The 24,059-nt window shown below is 39.8% G+C and overlaps 1 protein-coding gene across 8 annotated transcripts in view; it reads right to left on the reverse strand.

Moving 5' to 3' along the window:
- LOC134001064 (DNA (cytosine-5)-methyltransferase 3A-like) overlaps window positions 1-24,059 on the reverse strand; it is a 48,920-nt gene that overhangs the window by 4,295 nt on the left and 20,566 nt on the right. For 4 of the 8 annotated variants that reach the window (XM_062440606.1, XM_062440604.1, XM_062440609.1 and 1 more), the window contains 14 exons: window positions 13,487-13,837; window positions 12,565-12,723; window positions 11,515-11,622; window positions 10,996-11,152; window positions 10,206-10,352; window positions 8,660-8,704; window positions 8,232-8,311; window positions 7,949-8,061; window positions 5,157-5,340; window positions 4,957-5,041; window positions 4,316-4,461; window positions 4,051-4,141; window positions 3,675-3,823; window positions 3,078-3,178 (listed from right to left, as the gene is read on the reverse strand). In XM_062440606.1, coding sequence (XP_062296590.1) covers window positions 3,078-3,178; window positions 3,675-3,823; window positions 4,051-4,141; window positions 4,316-4,461; window positions 4,957-5,041; window positions 5,157-5,340; window positions 7,949-8,061; window positions 8,232-8,311; window positions 8,660-8,704; window positions 10,206-10,352; window positions 10,996-11,152; window positions 11,515-11,622; window positions 12,565-12,723; window positions 13,487-13,837 — 1,916 coding nt within the window. Of the gene's footprint in view, window positions 1-3,077; window positions 3,179-3,674; window positions 3,824-4,050; window positions 4,142-4,315; window positions 4,462-4,956; window positions 5,042-5,156; window positions 5,341-7,948; window positions 8,062-8,231; window positions 8,312-8,659; window positions 8,705-10,205; window positions 10,353-10,995; window positions 11,153-11,514; window positions 11,623-12,564; window positions 12,724-13,486; window positions 13,838-19,606; window positions 19,746-24,059 lie in introns of those variants that run through there. The other 4 variants (XM_062440605.1, XM_062440610.1, XM_062440608.1 and 1 more) reach the window with 2 other exon arrangements.

Genomic DNA, 24,059 nt, shown 5'->3' on the forward strand with positions numbered 1-24,059 from the left:
TTAATTTTGCAGTTTGTGGTCTGGTTAACCATGGACGTATGGAGGCGGATGTCCAGTCAAGAATGCTGTACAGTGCATTCCTGCGTCAAAATAACCTCCTTCTGTAATCTGATTGGGTGAACTCACCGCTTTCTGGAAACTCATTGGTATTTACTTTTGATTTTCTTAGTTTTTTATTCTCTTTTTATTGAGACAGATATTCACCACGTTTTATTGTCTCTTATAAACCTCTCTTTTCTTTTTTTAAAAACATCAAAGTTATCCCAAAAAAATAAGAAAAGAGAAATATAAAATATAATAAAAGGGCTGATTTCAAGATAATGTATACAAATTAACACATACATATACTGTATACACATCCATATATCCATACTTCTTCCTTTCCTACTTACCCTTCATGTATATACAGTATATCCATCCATACACTTTCAATCTGTCATTTAAATTAAATAAAGCTCAGTGAAGAATATTGTCAATTATCTTTCCTTTAATTTAAATCTATGTACCTACATGTACCCCATACAGTACATTTTTACTTCTGTTAGAGTAGAGATTTTAAATATCTTAGTACAGCAAGTAAAAGAATATTTAAGATATGTAGTGATATGAAATCATATTAAAGTTTGCCCCAGTTGGCAATATTATATTCAATCCACTTTCCCCACACTATTAAATTTGTGTAGTTCCAGTCCAGAAAGAGAAAGACAAACTCTCCATCATATATTATGTATTACATCAACCCAGTCCTCAACCATAGGCAAATCTGTCTGGAGCCATTTTCTTGTTATCCTAAACCTACATTTGTCTCCAAATTTGGCTTCTTCTCTATTCATTTTCCACAATATAATACCTCAAATGTAAATAGAGCTTCTACCCTCAGCATTTCCTCCATACATTTCTTTAGCTCCTGGCAATAGAGGCTAATAGAAGCCAAACAATATGGAAGCGATCGGCTTAATTTGCTCCAATTAATCTCCAGCACCTTGGACCTTGATATTTTTTCTGTACCAGTATCATAAAAAATCTTTCCGTTTTCTCTCCAAGATAAAGAGCAACATGTTTTCCACAGCTGCTCATTAATCTGTTCTCATTTGTCCACTGATAACATAATATTTGCCTCTTTCTCACACATATAAATATATATAATGCATAATTTTCTTTTAAATGTTCCACTCCCATATATAACCTCAAAACTAACTTCCTACTCAAATCTGATGCATATGCTGAGGTAAACATTTTAATAATGTATAACTCCAACCCATCGAGATTCTTCCTTCTTATTGTTTGCTCTAAATAATGTTTCAGTTGCAAGTATCTATACAGTCATGATTTTTTAAGCCATATTGATCCGTTTTGCTTCCCTTCTTCTTCAAGCCTCTTACAGTATCTCTTCCATTTGGTACAAAACTCTGAATCATATGCAATACATCATAATATCCTAGTATGTGCTTTCAAGCTGCTCTTACTGTGATTACTTCTGACCAAATCTTAAGAGAGATGCCCAACCATGGATTCATCTGCTCTCTAAGGTGTTTTCTCGGCTCATTATCACCTATTACAGCCTGTATAGGAACGCCATCTGTTGTACTAGCTTGATTGCACAGATTCAGCAGTGTTTTGATTTGAGCAGCTTGACACCAGCTCTTTAAACAGGGGAGAGCTAAGAGTCTCTTAATTTTGGATAACTGCAAAGTTCCGTACCTCGTTCTCGGTCTCTTTCATTGCCAAATACATCTCAAAATCGTTTTATTCCAGTCCATGATATCTTTGTCTGTTATCTCTACCGGTAAAGTGTGGAACAGATACAGTAACCTTGGAAGTATATTAATTTGAATCACTTCAACTCTTGAGGTGATACTCAGAAAAGGAATGAGACTATCTTCTAATATCAGATTTTATTCTAGAGAGTTATTTTAATTGTTTAATTGAACAGTTTTTTAATTGAAGTATTGTGTGTAGATTGACTCCAAGATGCTTCATTGATTTTAATTTCATATTTTTTCTGTGATGGCTTGGTCCGGCCTATATTAAAAGTAATAACCTGTGTTTTTTGTACAACTACATTTAATTTGATTTATAACCAGATAGTAATAACTGCAGGGAAGTTAACCAGGATAACATCTGCGAATAGCGCCATCTTCTGTACTCCTCCCTCCGTGTCTATACCTTTTATATTTTCATTTTGTTGTAGCCATTGCCTCAGAGGTTCCCAAAAAATGGAAAAGAAAAGAGCATTCTTTAAACAACCCTGCAGACAGCCGTGTTCTAGTGTGATAGGATTCGAGTGTCCCATAAATCTTGATCCTAGCCGTTAGTTTATTACATAGAGCCTATGTGGTCTTGATAAACATCTCATGAAAATTAAACCTTAATTATTTCTAGGAGTATTTTTTATTTTTTCTGTCTGTCTGTTGTAGCAGTAAACAGTCTATAATCTTGATAGAGGACACTAATAGCTTCATAAAACTTTCCAACTTATCCTTTCCTTCCTTTGGAATTAGAGAGATGATGGCCTAACTCTATGGATAGGGTATTTCTCCCTCCATCAGTGCCCAATTAAATGTATTCTGTAGTGAAGGGATCAATGGTTCCCTGAGTAATTTTTACCCATCTGTGACCAAAAAAATGATGATCACTTGTACTCACTTTATTAACAACATTTCGGTCCTCAGACTTTGCTGGTAAAGGTATGAGGACTGAAATGTCATTAATAAAGTGAGTAAAGTGATGCGACAGCGTGCAGGACTTTTTGGTCCTTTTACAGTTAGTTTATGATCCAATGCACCTGCCCACAAGATCTTCTGGAGCATAAGACTTTGGTGTGATATCTACAACAACCTTGGTGTTAGTAGAAGTGAAGATGTCAGTAGAGAAGTCTGTAGTCTGGTTGTACAACGCTACAAATATTGACGCTTATGCTTTTTATTTAGTTAATGAATCACTGCCACAGTCACTGTTTAATCTAGAATAATGTTGAAAGCTCGGACAGCAAATAAGAGAGCAAATAAATGCAGGCCCTGGTTTAAATGAGTTTGATGTTTCCTATTATGTATATCAAAGGCTGCTGCTTCCCTCACCATTCATACACCAACCTGTTCATGCCAGGAAGGTTACCCCAGAAGTAGCGAGCACGGTGGGCAGCAGACACCTCTTTGGCATCAATCATCACTGGGTTGCACTGAGGTAAAGAGAGAAAAGAGAAAAAACACCAGTCAGAGGGGAACCAAGGGGTGGTCCTGTGCTACAGTAGGCTATTATTACAGTGTAGTGAAATATACCAACAATTTAATAGCCCAGTATTACCGGTACTGAAAAATATGTATATCTAAAGATGTGGCTTCAGTGCATTTTGCATATTTTTCATTTATTTTAAAAAGGTTTCAACTGTGGGTGTGTTTAAACCCACAGATAACCACCTCTTAACAGCAATATTAAATGTATTATGATACACTCCATGGTGCAAGGCACATTACTTTGCTTTTCTATGCTCTCTAGTATAGAAAATGAACATAAGATTAAGATAATATTCCCTTTCAACAATCTGTGGCTGAAGAGAATGAAAAAATACCACAAGGGGGCATTCATAATCCATCAACACTGTGTCATGTCATGCTATATGTAGTAATGACCAGTTATTCCTTGTAGGGTTAGACCAGACAACTATAAGTGCTCACCTCTAAAAAGCGAGATATGTCCCTCTTATCGCTGACACCCATGGCGACCACATTTTCAAAGAGCCAGAAGAAGGGCCGCTCTTCCCCCGCCTTCGGCCGAGCCTCGTGAAGCAGCCTGTAGAACTCAAAGAACAAGCGGCCTGTTCCCTCTGCAGGACAGAAACAGTCATTGAACAGTGTTTAAAGAGAAAAGAGGGCGCATACTGATGATATTCTGGTTACTTTTCTATTCAGATGTTGGTAAAACCTCATCACAAAGAGATTATTCATGGTTTTCTATAGTGGAGGTTTAACTCCTCTATGGTAAGTTTACTTGATATACATTTTTTTCTGCATTCATATGAAGCAAAAGGAAAGTGAAAAAGTTTAAACCTACCAAACAGACCTTTCCTTGCCGGGTTGACTATAGAGAGGTCATTGCATGGGCTTCCACCAATAACTAGGTCAAATGGACCCCACTCATGTATCTGCATAGCGATAAGAGACAGAATCAACAAAGATATAAATATAGAAATAGTACAGTTGTAAGATAAAGCGAACCAGTAACAACACAGGTAAAGGTACATTGTGCAACAACTGAAAAATACTGTTAAGTGAAAAAAAAAAGACTTGTTTACTTTTACTCCCAGAGTAAAACTTACATGTTTGCGTGTGACGTTTCTGACATCGCCGACATACATAATGCGACCCTGATGCCGGACGATACCCACAGTGATGGAGTCTTCGCACACCTCTGAAGCTATATAGCGATCCACATGGATGCCAAGTTCTTTCAGCACCAGCAGGCCTGCACAGGACAGGATCAAAGGTCAGACGAAGCATGAAGAACTAAGGACGTTTTTCCACAACAACAATTTATAGACCAAATGACTAACCAACCAATTGAGAAAATGATTATGAAGATATTTGTTAGTTGCAGCCCTACATTACCCTTCAAATCCTCACTTTAATACACATACACTGCCTGCAAAATCACTTTCACCACCAATATAATGCTTTTGTATCAGTTATGGATATTGATACACAACAAAGTTACTACTACTGCAATCAAACACTGTTTTCTAATGAGAGGTCTGATATAAAAATGTAAGAAAGTTAAAAATTTGCAGTTATTTTGATTTCCTTTTTGACAGAAATCAACTTAAACTGTGAGGAAACATTTTTTCTTTTCACTTTCATTTCAGGAAATGAAAAAAGGAGACATTTAGTGTAAACTGATACGAACAGAACCTGTCATACAGACTTGGATTAGAGGAAAGGGGGGATCCAGTTCTTGTCTTACCTGTTGCGATGCCATCAAATAGCGACAGCACACGAATGGGCTTCCTCTTCTCCACCATGACTGGGGGGTAAAGCTTTGGTGGATCCTGAAATACAACACAGAAAAAGGGGGGAAAAAATATGAGACACAGAGGGGGGGAAAGAAAATACTCCTCAGTGAGATAGTTACTGGGGGTTTTAGCCTCGGGGTGCTTTACTCACAAAATCTTGATCATGATTATTAGCAAAGAAATGCTGGAGACGGCAGGGCCAGTCAGTGCGACGCTCGAGCAGGCCAAACACACCCTTCTGACTGCACATGTAGCAGTTCCACGGGTCTTCTTTGATGGCTGCGTGGGCCGCTCCGTGACCAACGAGGAGGTCAACACACTCCACACAGAAACACCTGAACACAGACCAGGGAGGCTTTTTACTACACTGAGTGACACATCTGCCTGTTTACTGTCTAGTAAAAATAAGCAAGTAAAGTTTATTTGGTATAGCACCTTTCACAGAACAAGGTCACAAAGTGCTTCACAAGAGTAAAATAGTTCAAAATAAGCACATAAAAAGTTTTTAAAAACACACAAACAATAAAACACAAGCAACAAGAGATGCTAGAAACACACAGAATTACAAACACCTGACAGTATCGTACGTTTATAGGAAGAGAGCTCCACAGTGTTGGAGCCAAAACGCCAAAGGCACGATCGCCTTTTATTTAAGTCGAGCGTGGGACAACCAGTAAGCCCTGGTCAGAAGACCTCACTGACCTGTTGGTGATATAAGGATGGGGCAAGTCACAGATCTACACAGGTGCCTGACCATGAAGGGCTCCATATGTAAATACAGGAACTTTACAATGAATCCTAAACTTGATAGGAAGCCAATGTACAGAAGATAAGATGGGTGTGATGTGAGTCGTCCTGCTAGACCTGGTCGTCAGCCTTGCCGCAGTGTTCTGGACCATTTATAGATGCTATCAGGAAAGGCTTGTTGAGGCAAGTTAAAAGGGAATTACAGCAGTCAAGCTGGGATGATATAAAAGCGTGAATAATCATCTCTAGCTCAGGCTATGACATAACAGACCTGAATATGGCAATGGTTCTTAAATGGTGGAGACATGTATGACTCAACAGTTGGATATGTTGATTGAAGTACTTAGCCTGGTCAAATATAACACAAAGACTTCTAAGGTTAGACGGTACAGCTGAAGAAAGGGACTCAATACACTGAGTAACCTTGGAAACTATACTATCTGAAGTGATGATAAGGACGTGAGTCTTATCTGCGTTTAGCTGTAAAAGGTTGTTAGCCATCCAGTCAGACAATTGTGCAAAGCAGACAGTCAATCAATCTTATCAGTCTTAAAAGAGTCATAGAGGTGAATATCATCAAAGTGGCAGTGATATGAAATACCTTTAAATTTGCTAATAATATGACCAAAGGGAAGCATAAAGCAAATAATATAGGACCCAAGACAGAACCTTGGGGCACACCACAGGAAAGAGCAGTATTTTCAGACACATAGGTATCAAGCAACACAGATAAACTCCTATCTGAGAGATAGAAGGAGAACCAATCCAGGGCGCTCCCAGAGACACCCACCCACTGCTTAAGCCTTTCAGTTAGGATGATGTAATCTACAGTTGAAAGCTGCGCTAAGACCTAGCAGCACCAAAACAGAGTATTCCCCACATCAGTAGACATCATTATTTCATTGGAGCCACTAGAAAGGGCTGTTTCAGTGGTATGTTTCTGAAGGTTTAGGCTCGAAAATGTTGTGTGCAGTCAAGAAAGCGGTGAGCTGTTTGGCAATAACTTTCTCCACTTTCTCACTAGACGCTTGTTGAGTCATGTCAATATAAAAACTAGCTACTTTACTAAACTATACCACTGGCTTGTTAGCTGCCTAAAAACCCCAATGAACACCTGTTTGTGCAGATAATAGTAAAGGTAACTTTAGACTCTGTGACAACAACAAATCTTGAGTTCATTACATGTCACAAAATTGTAAATAGAAAAAAAGAATATGAAAGTAGAGACAAACTGGATAAGTCACACAAACTTCCTTTTCGTTTCACCTCTCTCATTTTGGTTTCAGTATGCCATAGACATATTAAGATGGACGAGGGTATTTCCCCCCCTAAACTTTATTTAAAAAACTGCACTCATGTAAAGTCATTTCATATTATATACTGATAAATCTATTTGTAGAATTGGGTCGTAGCAACACTCACATTGTAAAAATGTGGTCCTAAATTTCTGACAAGGTCATAATTTTGCTATCCTGCAAGTTTTCATCTCTCATTGCAGTCTGACAAGGCCATGGTTGACACCTATGCCATTTAGTTAATAACAGTATACGGATGATAAAATAATTTTCTAAATGAATCAGAGGTCAGAAACAGGCCAAATAGTTGCAGAATCAGACATTGTTTTATATATATGGGGCCTTGTTTGAATGGTTTTGAATTAGGTTTGGGAGTTTTGAGAGGCAGCAAGTTGTCATCAAAATGTCATCTAAATGTCAAGCCGTCATCTAAAACACACAGCGAGCCATTGTTTGCCGATTGGTACGAAATGTTTCATTCTGACAAGGCTCAATCTGTTCCCAGTGGTATTTTTTCTACATTGTAAGTCTGACTATGTGCAGATCAGCCGCTATCCTGCTGGACCTCCATGATGGCGCATGACGTCACTGCTACGGCAGCTACAAAGTCTCTGTTGTCGTGTTCAATATGTGTAATGTACTCAAAATAGAAATGAGACCGCTGTTTTTAGATACCATAGCACTCCCAATCGTATTATGCACATGGTTGCACTATATTGCTTCTTTATACTAAACCACAAATATAATTGTCAGAATTTGTATTTACAAAGTTGATAAAGACAGTGTGGCTTTTGGGGCTGACATCTATACACATATTTGGACTGGAATTTATAATTAGGGTTGCTATGACAGAGGTAATGTGGACAATGGATTACACGGTAGAACCCAGTAGAAAACTCACCGACAGCAGTTGTTGTTTCCGCACATGAGTACCTCTCGCCCTCCGCAGCAGATAGTGCAGTACGACTGATAACCATCATCGTCGTACTGATATGCACATTCTAGGAAGCAGTTCTGTGAAAAATCGGGGCAAAATTAAACAAGTCAGAACATTTTATGGGCAAACATCAAGTGCTGCTCGAAATGTGTTTAGAGTATTATTAGCAAGAAAGGAGCTGTGATATTTTACGACACGGTAGTTGGAGTTGAGCCCCAGACTTTTAATGACCTCTATCGCAGCTTACCTTACAGCTCTGGCACATTCCTCCACCAAACAGCGGGTGTTCACGGTTAACATTCAGACTTCCACAGGAGATGCAGATGTCTGTAGAGGTAAAAAAAAAAAAAGCAGTTTGTCAGTGTTTAAAAGGCAGAGGTCAGAAAGGTGTGAATGCTCTGCTGTGACGCTCCAAATTTCACACTTCAATGAAATTATTTGAACAGCTGTGGCCTCAAGTATAGATCTAATGAGCTTAGCTGCTATGTTTGGAGGGAACGCACAAAGGAGCCAGTGATGTAACAAAAATAATGGAAATATGATGTTTTTATCGCTTTATTGATGCAGCTGTACTCATCAACAACAATTCCAAGTGTAAAGCGTCTAGGTGTTCATCCCCTGAGAGGCCCCCTAGTGCTGCCACAAGCCGGAGTACACAGCGGACACGTCACTTACCCTCTATGCTGCGGCTCTTTTGTCTCACTTCATGAACAAGCCGCTCTGAAAACACAACACAGGATATATCTGATGAGAAATGTAGGTCAACAAAACCGCCACTCAACAACTTATTGGTATGGTCAACAGTCGAATAAATAAATAAATCAACCAATCAATCAATCAGACTTTATTTATATAGCACTTTTCATACAATAAAATGTAGTACAAAGTGCTTTACACAATAAAAGCAAGCAAAACAAAGCACAAGCAAAATGCCAAACACAGACACACACACACACACACACACACACACTTTCTCTCACACATTACATGCATACACACTTGAAAAAAGGCAACTGAAGCGCTATCTTACTCTCAGCAATTTGCAGTGAGGAAACACCAGAGACTGGATAAAACCAAATATATTAAAGTAGCTAAAAATGAATGATTAAATAAATGAATAAGATAGAAAGATGACGACTTAATACAAATCTCAGTTGTGGTAACTGTAAAAAGGTGCTTGATGTGTTAAAATACTTATTAAAAGCAGAATTCTTAATTTCTATTAATAAATGCTGATGTCCATCAGCAGTGGACATTTCTGATGGGTTTCTTCTCGCTCTTTGTATTCTAAAAACACTTAAATGAAAAGAAATTTTTTTTTTTTTTTTTTTTGCAACAACTTGAGTCTGTTTATGTTTCTATGATAACAAAATATACTAATAATATTTGGACCAACAAAGGCCCCTAAAACTGATGCCTGTGGTACACCAAAGTCTAGGAGGAGTACTAGGAGTACAATTAAAAGTTGCATTTAATTCTCCACATGGACATTTACAGTTTAAAACAAATCTGTGTCCCTCTTTCCTGTTGAAATATTTCCATTCAGGGTCAAAGTTGGGCAAATAATGCAAATGGTTATGACTCAGAACCATAGCTGTGAAGAAGAGGCGTAGATAAGAGGTTAATATGTAAGAGGTTATAGCTATATCGCTCCTACTGAGCAGTATAGCATTATACAGATAGCTTTGAAGTTAACTGTGAGGTGGAAGCTGAAGCCGCATCTTATAATGTCTAACCTGTTAACATCAAAAACAAAACAATCTGGACAAAACAAACAAAATATAAATCAGTAACAACTTAAACATAACGTGTACCCTGTCCTTTTTTCAGTCTTTCATTCTGATCGTCCATTTCATTTATTTAGCATGTTTGTTTTCTTAAACGTTTCTTATTATACCCATTACTTAGGTAATTTAATAACTCTTCATTGGTGAGTCACTCATTGGTAAGATATAGTTATTGTCCAATAGTGATATTAAAAAGGACATTATAGGAATAATCTCATACAAACATCTATTTATGGACTTTGGAAGAACTCTTTTGCTGGATCATCATTTTAAATCTGCCTCTCTAACGGACCTCTTGTCCATGTCCTACTTCTCCCACCACTTACTCTAACCCTTAAATGGTTAAAAGTACAATTCAACTTAGTCCTCTCCAAGTGGAGGAAAGTATAAAGAGTTCATGACTCCTATTTCACCTAATAAATGAGGCACCTTACCTCGTGTCCTTTCATCAATGATGTCCTTGACCTTAGGTTTCTCTGCTGTGCTTTTGCGAGGCTTTTTGGCCGGAGGAGGCGTATAGGCTGCTGCTTCTGGCTCCAAACACATCTCAGGGTAAACCTCTTTGTATGGGTTACGCTCGTCTGGTGTGCACACAGCATATCGGACAGTTAATATTACAGGAAATGTTACAACTTATCAAACTATGAGCTTGATTACAAAATCCACAGCTCTCCTTTTATTCCCCACTAGAAAACATTTAAATACGATGTTACGCTAATATGAGGTTTCAGTCATCGAAACAAATCAAATCAAGTGGATATCTTGTAAATTTAAGTGATAAGTGCCATATTCCCTCTTTTTGTTTTTGGTTCTACTCTTCCACTGCAGCAATAGAGAAACATTGTTCAGGGAAACACAAAAAGGGCATTTTATATTAAAAACCCAATTTATTTGACTAGCTGTGACATGTAAAGCTTCATATTAGCTTCAGATAATTCTTTTAATACATTTTTGCATGAAACAATAAATGCGGATTTTTGTCCCCCATCACATTTAGATGAGATCATTTAATGGTCTGTATGAACAGGGAGAACAATTCATTTGGCCAGCTGTTTTCAGAAAAAAATGTGAACCTGTCTTTTAACACATTTTATCTGCGACAAATAAGGAAACTGATACTCATGAGACGTTTCTGGGAAATGAAGAGTGTCAACACCCACAGCTGCTGAAAACATACTGAGACACAAGGTCAAATATTCAAGCGTCATGTAGGCTTCCTCTTACCTTCGGGTGGCTCCAGGCCTTTAGGTCCAGTGGGCTGAAATCCATTCATAGCCCAGTCAATCATCTGCTTGTTCAGCATTTCCACTGATTTGGAGGTTTCTGTTTCATCATTGTCAGGGCAAGCTATGAAGGCTTTGCCTGCCCTGCTACTAGCCGCCTACAAACACATTAAAACAAAATGGTTGAATGAGATTGATTGTTAATAAATCTATAACAAAGATCATGTTATTATCCAGTGTTTGGATTTTCTCAATTACTATACCTAAAAGAGGTGATTTTTTCACATTATTTGTATCAGTATCATGATTTGCAAGTTTGTTAGATCACTGGGGAAGACTTAAAAAAGTGAAAACAACAGTAAATTGTTATGTATCAGATGTCCTGTAGATAAATAAAATGTGATATTGTAAGGAGGTGCTGTTGAGACTTATTTTTTGAGATGGATGAGCTCCATTTTATTGGCTAGTTTCATGAGTAAATGGGGCTGCAGAAAATAATTCAAACTGTTCTTGCACTCACCTGCAGCACTTCATAGATGGCTTTCTTGTACATGGGTTGCTTGTTGTAAGTTGGTTGGTGAAAGGCATTGTTGAAGGAACTTAAAGGCAAAAGTTTCTCTACACAGACCTGAAAAATATTAACAGAAAATGAAATGATTGTTCTCTGCTGTGAGGTACGAGTGCAGGTCTCTGCATGTGGGTGGTGAGCCACCTACTGTGATGGCACCACAACTACCTGATGCAACCAGCAGAGATTTGCAAAGTTTTAAATAAAGCTATTTGTATAGTATAGTATGGTCTAAGTTTTCTTATAAAGATGTTTGAAATTTTTTTAAAACTACCTCCCTCTCCCCTCCCAAATAAGAAAAAGTTGAATCTAACTCAATTGTCCATCCAGGCTTTTTTACAGTCAAGATGGTGGTCAAACTAACAAACAGGAATTTTCTTGTATTGTGCCTAACTTTTGAGGAATATACAATATTGGGTATGAAATTAACGTGCAGACACTCTGATTCAAGATGAGGACTGATATCTGTGGATGTCAGTTTTTAAGTCATGACAAAAGCCAAAATGTGGCCTGAAACAGTCTAGCTGAGGTGTGTTTTTAACCTAGGTGGCTGTCTTTTGCTATGTCACAATGCATAAAGTCTAAGCTTTATGATATTTTATGGCTCATAACTTAGGAATTGTGTTCTAAAATAGTTTTTTTTTAATTAGTAAAGACTGCAACCACAAGAGGTCCTAAAACATTGTCATAAAAGTGCACAAAAAATATTAGGCTGACTTAACTTTAACCACTGACCCAAACATCTGCCTTTTTCCCAATTGGGGATATATGGCTTTTGTCTCCAGTTGCACAAGCCGTCCCCAATTAACTAAGTCTGAAATGTGTCCCCAAAAGTTGCCTTTGACCGAGCAGACACACACACAGAAACACATGATCCCCTCCAGGCTTACGCCTTGCAGAGATAATATTATGAAGAAAGAAAAGATGGTTATTTTGCTTAATTCTTAGTGGGGGAAAAAAAATCACCTGACAGCAATATTAATTTGAGCTCTAAACACTCACCACTGAGAATTTTCCATCTCCAAACCACATGACCCATCTGGTTCCCTCAGCAGCTCTGCTCCGTCCCGTCATCCACCAGGATACGATGCGGCCTGGCCACCACGAGAACCCTCTCAGCTTTCCCCAAACAAGCTCGCCGATGCCAAAACCACGACCGTCCTGCAGCCAAATAATGAGAATCATCTACTCAGTACTAGCTTCTGGGCATAATTATGAACCCATTTTGAATAATGCCCGTTTGAAGATGAAAAAGCAGCACATTTTCAAAACTGAGATGATGGAAATAGGAGAATCTATGGCATTTTTATTTGAAAATTTTAAATTATGAATCAAAACAGCTGCTGGTTAATTTCCTGTTGACTGACTAATCAGTTAAGCGATAGTTTAGATTATAATGTAAATAATAACAGGAAATCCTTAAACTGAATGCATAAATAAACACATTTAACGTCTGGAAACTCTTCATCTCCCCTTAAATATCCCATTTAAGGTCATGTCTGATGACTGTACACGTCAAAGTTTGTGTGGTAGTGCTACATATTTGAGAACAGTTGTATCAATAATTGTATAAATGTACATAATATAATATTCCTATTACAAAACAAATTTGAATGCTGCAGCATTACATCAATGTAAATGCACTGTAGATGTATCTGCATCATTTTACATAATGTAAATGCACTGTTGATGTATCTGCATCATTTACATAATTTTATTTTGCCTTAATTCAACATGACATATTGTGTATCTTTGTAAACTGTAACCAAAACTGTAACCAAGTGAATAAATTCCCAAAACATACTACTCAACACGGATTAACCCCGGCCTTAAACTGAATCCTTTTTTCCTACAGAAACCTCTGTTGTAAAATCCTGTGAGTTACTACAACCACGAATTAATCAGTATCTCAAAATGACCTTACCTCATACTCTGGCTCAGTGTCTGCAGACTTGGGGGATGCCTTGTCTCCACCTCCGATGGCGACGGGCTCAGGGGTCGTGGCCACCGTGGGGGAGGCGGGGTCAGTAGGCTGCTGCTGCTGCGGCTGCTGATGTTGTTGTTGTTGTTGTTGCTGTGGCAGCGACGGCTGTGATTGCTGTTGATACTGAGGCTGTAACTGAGACTGAGTGTGCGACTGCGGCTGAGGCTGCTGCTGTTTTGAAGGCGGCGGGTGCTTGATTATTGAGACCTCTTCTCTCTGGGTCTCTATTTCCCTCTCTTTGTGATCCTTCATCGTATTCATCGCTGACATCAGTTTGGCCTTTTTATCTGCCTGAAACACAAACCAGTGACAACACAGATGAGCTCAGGTATTTTCAGTGGCTGAATATAAAGAATGAATTTTGATACAAGCTGTATATCTAACTTCTCTAAATATAATATACACATTTTTCACATTCTTTTTAATTGAACAAAATAAGTGTTAATGTTAAAACACCATTACAAGAACTTGTAAATTCTGAAAAACTTATATCGTTATAGCATCTACAAACATGGTAGCTCAAGAAAAAAAAAACAGAAACTATATTAAAATGCCCTTAAAATGAACTAAATAAAAGCCACAACGCTTCCCCAGCTAACCAGTGCTCCGTGGCTAAAGCTGACCCCTAACTTCTACTAAAAACCTAAATGCATAAGAAACCAGAAACAGCAAAAAACAGACAGATTTAAGATTAAGTTAGGCTAGGCACATGCGGAAATTTCTCTGTAGAGGACATAAAGACCCCTTTAGCAGCTTGCCATTAAAAAATGTGTTTTGGGTGATCGGATTGCAATCGGACAGTGCTTGACCACATGAAAGTTCAGGTGTAAATGCACGCAAGACGCATTGAGGACAGATTGTGATCCGATTGGCCAAACCACCTCCGGAGATGGTCAGGGAAGCATTGTGACCACATTGAACATGAGCAGAAATGTAACTGTGTTGTCAATCTACGTACACAACTACATGGGTGGAAATACCGAGTCATGAGGGACTGTTTAAAACCAGAGAGGTACCGCCTATTAGCCAATTAGTAAGCTAAGCTACTAGCAAGAAAGGTGTGGATATTCAAGACCCTCGTGGATGGAGTCAAGACGAGACCAAGTGTCTGCTTTCAATTTGTCCTGACTAAAGTATACAAGCGAAACTTGGCAAGTTATATTGCAAATTGAACCATTTATGAAGCAATGGCTATGCAAATGGTGGAGAACGGCTACAGACGGTCCTGGCTGCGATGTCAATGAAAAATTAAACACATGAAACTGGCATACAGAAAAGCCAAGGACAACAACAGCCAGCAAAGTGGGCTGGACAGAGCGATCGCAGCTCAGTCAGATCTCCATGTGGACACCGGAGACACATATTAATACCAGGTGTAGATGTAATCAGGTTAAATCATATCTAGATCCAACCAAGATACAAGATGCTAATGTTAATGCAAGCTGTAAAGAGACTCAGAGAGATGAAACTGATACCAGCTTCTCATATGACTGTTGTTAAAACTATTATCTATCATTCAGCATACATATTAGCATTTGTTTGGATTCATGTTTCTGACCAACTGCTTAATGTAAATTCAATGTTCCCTCTCCTGCTTAGCTCTTGCACTCCTGAGGCAAATATCCATCTCTTTAGCTGCTAAATGCTCCACAGTGCTCACCAGCTAGTCACTTACTTTCTTGTTTGGTACTGAGCAGACAGCATATCAGAACATTTTTGACCAACTAAATCTAGCTGCCTGCTGGAGCTGGAATGACGAGAGTGGTGTGAGTGTACCAAAATAGTAAAGCTGCGGGCTATAAAACCGAAACAATGAGCTCAAAGACGCTAAAATGCCTCATAGAGCTGAGGGGGAAACTCCAGAATCAGGTGATCATTCTCTGTGGGTTTATCACTTTGACACCTTTCACTTCATATATAGTCATTTGAACCATTTTTAATATAAAAATATTGATAAGTGCAGCTTTAAATTGAAATGCATGCCATGTGCTACATACTTGTCAATCACAGCAGTGACGGAACTATAATCATACAGCAGGATTCACAATGAAATGATATTAATAACAGGTATAAACGGAGACTAATAGCATTTGTAACCATTTAGCTGTACAAAACAAGTGCTACTTTCTCGCAGCACTGCTGTGTAAGTGCAGAATCTCGATTGTGGGCGACTGAAGGCCTTTGTAAACACGTCTTTATCTGCGACTGTAAGGCCCATTCATCAACAGCACTGTATACAGTAACTCTATAGTGGCCATAGCTGCAGCGGAGAGTTCACTGGGTTTGTGGTACCTGACACTGAACCGCTAGGTCGATCACAGAGGACGAGACGCAGCCGGGACTTAAGCCTCTCACAGTAAATCCCCAACAGCTGCACTCATTCTGATGTCTCTCTCTCTCTCTAAAACACACACATGGTAGGACTTGCATGCACACACATGCTAACTTTCTTCTTCTTTTTCTCTCACTCTTTTTTCTTTCAAATACACACCCCCCCCACACACACACAGAATATATATCTGCAGTCCCATATGTAAACACGTGTTAGTCATACTATAGGCTCCACGTGAGAGCCATGCACAGCTGTGCTTACTTTCCTCAAGTCTTTCTCAGGTTCTCAGGTCTCACACATACTGTAAATGTTCAGAGTTGGATTGGGTGTGTGGGAAGAGTAGGAAAAAAAGGCATGAAGGAGAGAAACAGAGAGAGTATAGCGCAATCCTCTGTCCTCTGTCTCAGTGTGTCTCGTAAACAATAGCGCCTTTAAAGTCCCAGTGAAATAAAAAATACATTTTCCCAGTTTTAATCCTGTGTCCCTGTGTCAACTGCTCACTTGTCTCTTGTTATATGCCAAATATATGTCAAAGAATCCGTACCAGAGTATTTTTACATCCAAATATGTCTTTTGTCTTTCAGTAAATCGGTTTCAAATGTTTGATGACTCATCCTGCATTCAGATGCGTTTACTTAAGTTAATCCGATCAAATGTGACTTTGGACAAATAAAAAGCCACACCGGTCATGCAAAACTGCACTTTTCTGTTTGTGGGTTGTGCTATCTAACAGAGCATAGGGGAGAGATAAGTGGAGATATGTTTGGATATCAGTGGACAAAAACTTTGTGCTCATTTGCAAAACAATGTGGCTTTAGACAGATTTATTCTTCTCTCCCTCGTCATCTTCCTGATCTTACAACAGGTGAGGGAGGTGTGTGTAGAGCCAACAGTCTTCTGAAGCTCCGTACAGTGCTTAATTCTGCAAAGCCCCGCCTTTTTTTTTTCCAAATGCAAAGGATTTGATTCAAATCCCTCTTGTAACTTTACACCACTCAAATATTCAATTTCACTGGGAAATATGTCACAGTCCAGAAACTAAAGATGCTCTAACTTCCGTTTCACTGGGACTTTAAGGGGAGGTGGTGCCTAGATGGCGTGGGGAGGGGTTTCTGTGCAGAAGAGTAGAAACATGTGCTCTTCAATCAAGAGGCTCTGCTGTGGTTTATAAATATCTGTACTGTAGTGCTGGATGGATGGTTCAAAGCCCTCGGCCATATGTGTTAGGCCTCTTGGCTCCAGCACAAGCACACTGGAGTTAGTGTTCGACAGCCTGCTTGAATGTGTGGTTCCAGATGGTAAACTGCAAAAACTAACAAATGTCAATTAAATTGCTAAATGCGTTATGTGTATGGAGGAGAAACAATCTGTAATCATATTGGTGAGTCAGGAGAACAGTTTCTGGAGCAGACGGTAAAAGTGGGCTGACAAGACAAGATAGAAGAGAATTTAGTCCAGACTAAACTACTTCATCTCTGGTGACCTGCAATTGCAGGTATACTGAGAAATGTGTAGATGGCAATAAAGCGGCTGAGCTACTGTTACTGTGCTCATTTTGGAGTGTATAGGGGTCAGACTGTCTCCAGGGTTCCTTCCCTTCAGAGCCAATGAGAAAGTGACGCTGAAAATGCCAGTGGGGGGAGGAGAGAAAGTACAGTGGCTATAAGAACCAGATATTTGTCTCTGGACTTTTTCCCAGTTGTAAATGCCCCCTTTTGGGGGCCTCACAGTGTGTGCAGCTCCACCAGCAAGACAGGCCCTCTGAGTCTAAAGGGGAAAATAGGAAAGGAGGTAGCAGAGACACAATGCGGTCTTTATCATTTACGCACGCCTGCCCGTCACTGACAGCTCAGAAATACCACCACTTATATCCGCTGTCACACCGCGCTGAAGACAAATAGCAAAAATGACAGCAGACAAACTGTAGGTATATAAACACAGGGGAGCAAACTGTGTTTAAACAAGCTCACAGTGAAAGCATATACACATTTCCCCATGTAGAAAACAATGTTAACTATGAATATAATGGAAAACCCTAAGTTCCTGTACTTATAGTAATAGTAGGTTTTGCTATGGATAGAAGAAAGGTGAAAACAGAAGCCCTTTAGGCCTCTGGCAGAGTGTAGAGACATGTTGGGTGCACAATAAGGGATAATCTGACTTAGGGGTCTGTACAGCATGATACCCTGAGGGCTCAAAGGGTGACAGAGTGCACTGGGAAGCAGAAAAAAAGAGAAAGATATTGGTCTCTGGGGTGTGCAGATAATACCATAGTGTCCAATCTGGGCTATACTTGTTAACAAAAAGGTCACATTTATTGCGTAGCTTCAGTTATTTATAAGACAACAACAGTCTATAAGGTTGTTAACTTCACAGGGAACAACAATCAAAGAGTCAAAGAGTCAAAGAGTCAAAAGTGCAGCAGTTGAGATGAAACACTGACCTTGCAAACGTGAATAAAATTAAAGTTTTCTTGTGGCACAAACAGATTTAAACAAACGAGATATTAGAAAAACAGATGATAATGTAGCTGGAAATGTGTCTCCAATCAAAGCAAACATGCATTCTGCAAACTCTGAGCAAAGGTAAAAGTTAGATGAAATAAACTGTCACTGAACATTACTTCCTCACACAACGTGACAGCCAGCCTTTGAAGCAACACAAAAGAGTTTGACCTTTGAATGCAGTAGTCTCTCATGCGCAACAGGCAGGAGAGACGCAGCGGGAACTGTTTTGTGTAATTGTTTGATGGATTATACAGTGAGATATGTCTTCAGTGCAAAGACCTAAAGCTCATCTGCTGAGCAGGACTGCATACAAATAATAAAAACTTCCCCTAAGTTACGACAGGTGTAGTTAACTCAAGGTGCTCAGATCAAAAACCCTGCAAAAAACTGATCCTATAACTTGAAAAGGCTTCTTTTAAAGTGGAGATACTGTCTAAAAATGCACAAGTGGCAGGTTCTGTTGTTCAGCGATGTGGCTAATGCATTGATTAGCCTGGTTTTAGCACGGATCCATACAAAGGCTGTGTATTTCATGAGTGGCCTTAGGGGGGTCACACCAAAAGAGGCCATCTGGTTCTCATTGTATTGCGTCCTTTTAAGAGATAATTAGGAATATTACAGACACGGCCATGAATACATAAACAGAATTCCCCATGAATCCACAAGTGGAGTTGTTAAAAAAGCTCCCTGAGGAGTCTGCTCGATTTACTCAAAAGCCCTTAAAAAACAAGTAATCAAATTACTGTTCTTATAGTAAATCTACATCCAACATCAAACAGAGCAAAGTGCATGATGATACAAAGGAAAGGGCTTTGAGGCCTACGCAACAGTTAAACCTTTTTCCCAGTTCAGTTTTCTGTGAGGTGAAATCACAGTGGCTCTGAAAACACAGCAACATTTCTAGGTAAATATATTTGACCTAAAAAAAATGCTACTCTGACATTTCTAGCCGCTGCTATGAAACAGGAAATAGTTTCAGTACATATTCACCCCACGGGAAAAACTTTTTTCAAAGAAGCAACTTTTTCCCAAACACGGCTAATGCCTGCTCTCTCTTCCTTTTTAAAGAGACGGTTTCCCTTTAAGCCGTGCAGAGCAGATGGTCCACAACAACTCTCGTGGAAATACCTGAAGTCAGCATATTCCCCTCGCTGTAAGCAGGCTAATCAGACATGCACAGTATCCCCCCGTGTTATCAAACAAACAATGCAGTGCACATACCCATACACGCCAGCGCGCAACCCTCATAATCCAGTGTGGGGCTTGAGTTTTTTTCACCCCCACTCTCGGGGTAGAAGAGATCGCTTAAAAAAAGAAAGCATGAACATTTCTTTGTCTGGGAATTCAGGGTCAGGTGATTGCCGACAGGAATTCTGGTTGGCTAGAGAGGACTTGCAAAATGTTGGCAGTGAGCCAAGAGGCTGTCTTGCAAGCAGGGCTGGAAATTTGCTGCAAACCTCATCTTCACCCTCATATCCATAGCACAGAGTTCATTTCCATAGCTGGGGGAGGGGTCAGGGGAAGAATGGGGGAGGGAAACAGAGAGGGAGAGACGGAGAAGTCCACTGTAACACAAGGCACATGAAAAAAAGAGAAAGCCCATTCCTGGAGAAAGTGCAAGACAGCAGTAACCCTTTCAGCCACCATGTCCTCCCTGCTGCAGGAGCATGCAACAACAAAATGCTCTGTGGCAAGAACAGAACCAAAACTAAAGAGGCTATGCATCATATTACTGCTCAGGAAAAATGCTTTGATGCCAAAACAAATCAGTCTTTGTGCAAATTAGATCAAAGCTTACTATACACCAGATGATATAAAGGGAAAAAACAGGCACAGCCACAATTTGCATCTTGCAAATCCCCTTAAATCTAAGCCTTGTAGAGCCACTTGTTAAAGAAAATCCACCTCTGTTTGGAAAATGTGAACTCCCTACTTTACTCGTATTTTACATTTCACTTATGGGACCCTGGTATGTCCTGTTAATTTGGCAATATTTCCTCCCTCGAGACATTTTTATGGCCACTCCCTGAGCCCTCTCCAGAGGAGAGCAGAGGAGGGCGGGGAGACAGAAGAAATGGAGGACCCCATGTTGATACTACGGAGACTCCTCATTATGTAACAGATGAAGTTGCACTACATCACATTACTACAAAGAGTCATATTTAACATGACTAAGTAATGAGCAATGTGAGGAACTTATATTTATAAGGATTAACATCTTGCTGCATTGGGAGCTTTTTAGAAATGTTCCAAAAGGAAATGAGAGCTTGGAAAAATTGCCACATTTGCAGAAAAGGAGAGCTGTGTGATCATTCTGAATGGAGTAAAAAATACTATTTTTATTACTGATAAAGCACACTCACCACAAGATCCATATTTAGTAGTTTTTCAGGAGTTTTTAATCAAGTCACCTGATCTTTCTCTGAAGATGGAGTTTGTGCAGTTGTTATGGCATTGTTCAAAACGTAATTTTCCAGAGCACATTCATGAACTTCTAGTTCAGTGTTGATTTAAAAGTTGAAAGTTAAAGTGTTTTCTTGAATCTTGAATCGGCATTTGACAAAACAATCTCACCACAATGTCCACTTAGTAGCTGTTCTGGAGTTTTCGATTATATCACAAGATCTGTCTTAACAGATAAGAGTATTTGAGCCCCAAAAAATGATCAATTGAAAGCTCCAAAGCAGCTAAGCAATTAACTTTGAGTTGAGATTGTTATGTTAACCTCTGTTTACAAGGTCAAGAAAAAACATTCAGTTGTTTATTACCATGCTCTACACTTATGTGAACTATTTCATTTGAACTATTTTCCATTAAAAAAACAGTTCCAGTGAAGTTGGTTGATAGCAAGGTCTGTGGCTTATATAAATTAACACAGAGGTTGTCTCTGGAAAGAGATGTTGAGTTTTTCAAAATGTTGCAATTATCTGGCTCACCACCATTAAGGGTAAGAGGGAAAAAATGTTTTGGGGGGATTTGGGTGAACTATCTTTCCTCCATCTCAACATTGGAGAAAACACCAAGCTAAACATGGAAGGATTAAACACTGCCTGCGTTCCCGTTCTCCTTTGCCAAGCATCCTGCTAGCTAATGTACAGGCATTTGCCAAAGCTGGACAACCTCCGTGCCTGCATCTATTTCCGTCACAAAATCAGGAACTGTGATGTCCTTTGTTTCACCGAAACTTACTGCACAGAGCCATTCAACCAACCAGTATTTTCTGGATACCGATCTGACAGAACAGAGGAGGTGTGCTTTATGCAAATAAACATGCTATTCCATTCCTGCTCACTTGATCTGGAGTTACTGTCAATCAAGTGCAGACCACACTTTCTACCAAGGGAATTTACATCAATCAATTATCACAGCAGTCTAGATCCCACCACAGGTGAGTACAGAGGCTGCCCTGTCAGATCTTTGCAAAGACTTGAACTGCTCACAGACTGGCGATCCTGATGCTGCTTTCATTGTTGCTGAAGACTTCAATCAGGCTAACCTTAAGAAGGTTATGCCTGACGTCCATCAAAATGCTGACTGTACCACAAGGAGAATAAACATTCTGGATCGCTGCTACACACCATTTAGAAATGGTTACAAAGCTGAATCGCTACCCGCATTCGGGAAGAGCTACCATGCACCCATCTTGCTGAAAAAACTAGGCCACATGCCCCCAGTGACACAAGAGGTCAGAAATGGTCAGGCCAACCAGAGGCTGGCCTACACGACTCGCTCGTTTCAGGACACTTCCGTCAACATCGCAGATGACATCAATAGATTTACTGTCTAGTCTGTAAGTGGGTTTAATTTGTGAAATAACAGAAGCAACTGTACCCAAAATTACGGTTAAATCATTCTACAACCAGAAACCATGGATTACCAGGGCCATCTGGGATGCCATAAACACATGTACCGCAGCCTACAACTTAGGGCGGCAGTCTGGAAACATGGACAATTATAAAGCAACATCGTACAATATAAGTAGTCCAGTAAAGCAGGCAAAAAGGGACAACGAGAAGAAAGTGGAACTAAAATTCTTGGAGGGCAATCCCAAAAGTATGTGACAAGGTTTAAGCACTATGACAGATTATCAGCCCACCCCCCTCCTTGTCAAGTGCTGATGCATCTCTAACAAGAGAACTAAACAACTTTTATGCTTGCTTTGAGGCCATTGGCAGCCAGCAAGCAAAAACAGCTGAAGCAGAAGTTAATGGATGTGTGGGTACACATTTCACACCTATCAACTTTTCTGAGCATGATGTCGGGGGGGCTTTAAAGCGTGTGAACACAAAGAATACAGCAGGAACAGATTATCAGTGGGCAGTTCCTCAAATAATATCCTGGCCAACTACCATCGGTCTTGATTATAATATTCAACCTGTCCCATGCTCAGTCTGTCACACCAAAATGCTTCAAGAAATCCACCATTGCCCAAGAAAACAAGACCAGTCTGCCTAAATGACTACCGCACAGTGACACTCAACTCTGTAGTGATGCAGTGCTTTGAACGACTGGTCAAGAATTACATCTGTTCCTCAATACTCAGCACACGCCAAAGTTCCCTTAAGGCTCATCAAAAAGCTCAAGGACCTGCATTTAAACAACTCACTATTCATATGGATCCTTGACTTCCTGACGGGTAGACCCCAGGTTGTGACGGTAGATGGACCCAATTCTTCTACGCCAATTCTTAACACCGGAGTACCCCAGAGCTGCGTTTTGAGCCCCCTGCTGTTAATACCTGTACACACACAACTGTGTAGCCACTTAAGACTCCCAACACCATCATCAAGTTTGCTGATTACACAGTTGTGCTGAGCCTGATCACAGGTAATGACAAAAAGGCTCACTTGAAGGAAGTGGAAGACCTGAACCACTGCTCTCAGGAGAACTACCTGCTCCTGAACACCAGCGACACTAAGAAGCTGATAGTGGACTTTGGGAAGAAGCAGGGAAGGAACTACATCACCCTTAATATCAACAGGTCCTCAACGGAGATAGTGGACAGCTTCAAGTACCTTGGTGTCCACATCACCAAGGGCCTGACCTGGGCGCTGCATACTTACTCAGTGGTGAAAAGCAAGGCAAAGACTATTTCACTTGATATGCTTGAGGAAATTCTGGGTATCCCCTAAAATACTGAGGAATTTCTACTCCTGCACCACCCAGAGCATCGTGACGGGGAACATCATTGCCTGGTATGGAAACAGCACAGACCACAAGGCCTTGCAAAGAGTGGTTAGTTCGGTTGAACATACAATACGTGGTGCTCCACCCTGCATAAATGATATTTACACCAGGCACTGCAAGAATAAGGACTAGGAGAATCATTTAAGGATTGTGTCTCTGCTAAGAAGGTACCGTGTACACGAGGACAGTGCTTAGGGGGTCAAGGAGAGCTTCTAGCCTCAGACAACTAGGATCCTAAATGAGGTCACTTCCTAAGACTACTATACTATACTACTTACTATGCACAACTTGAAGGAACTGGCAGGATTACATTTCACTGTAATTGTTATTGTGACTTATTTGATTACATGTGACAAATGAACATGATTGATTGATTGATTCAAGACTTCAAGACATCAAAAGCAGTCAGAAAGATGCCAATCTAAAATTACAGCAGCATTTACAAACCCGGAAGCATAAATCATGTCAAGGCATCAAACTGATGTTA

This window comes from Scomber scombrus, chromosome 19 (assembly GCF_963691925.1).
Source record: "Scomber scombrus chromosome 19, fScoSco1.1, whole genome shotgun sequence".
Lineage (NCBI taxonomy): Eukaryota > Metazoa > Chordata > Actinopteri > Scombriformes > Scombridae > Scomber > Scomber scombrus.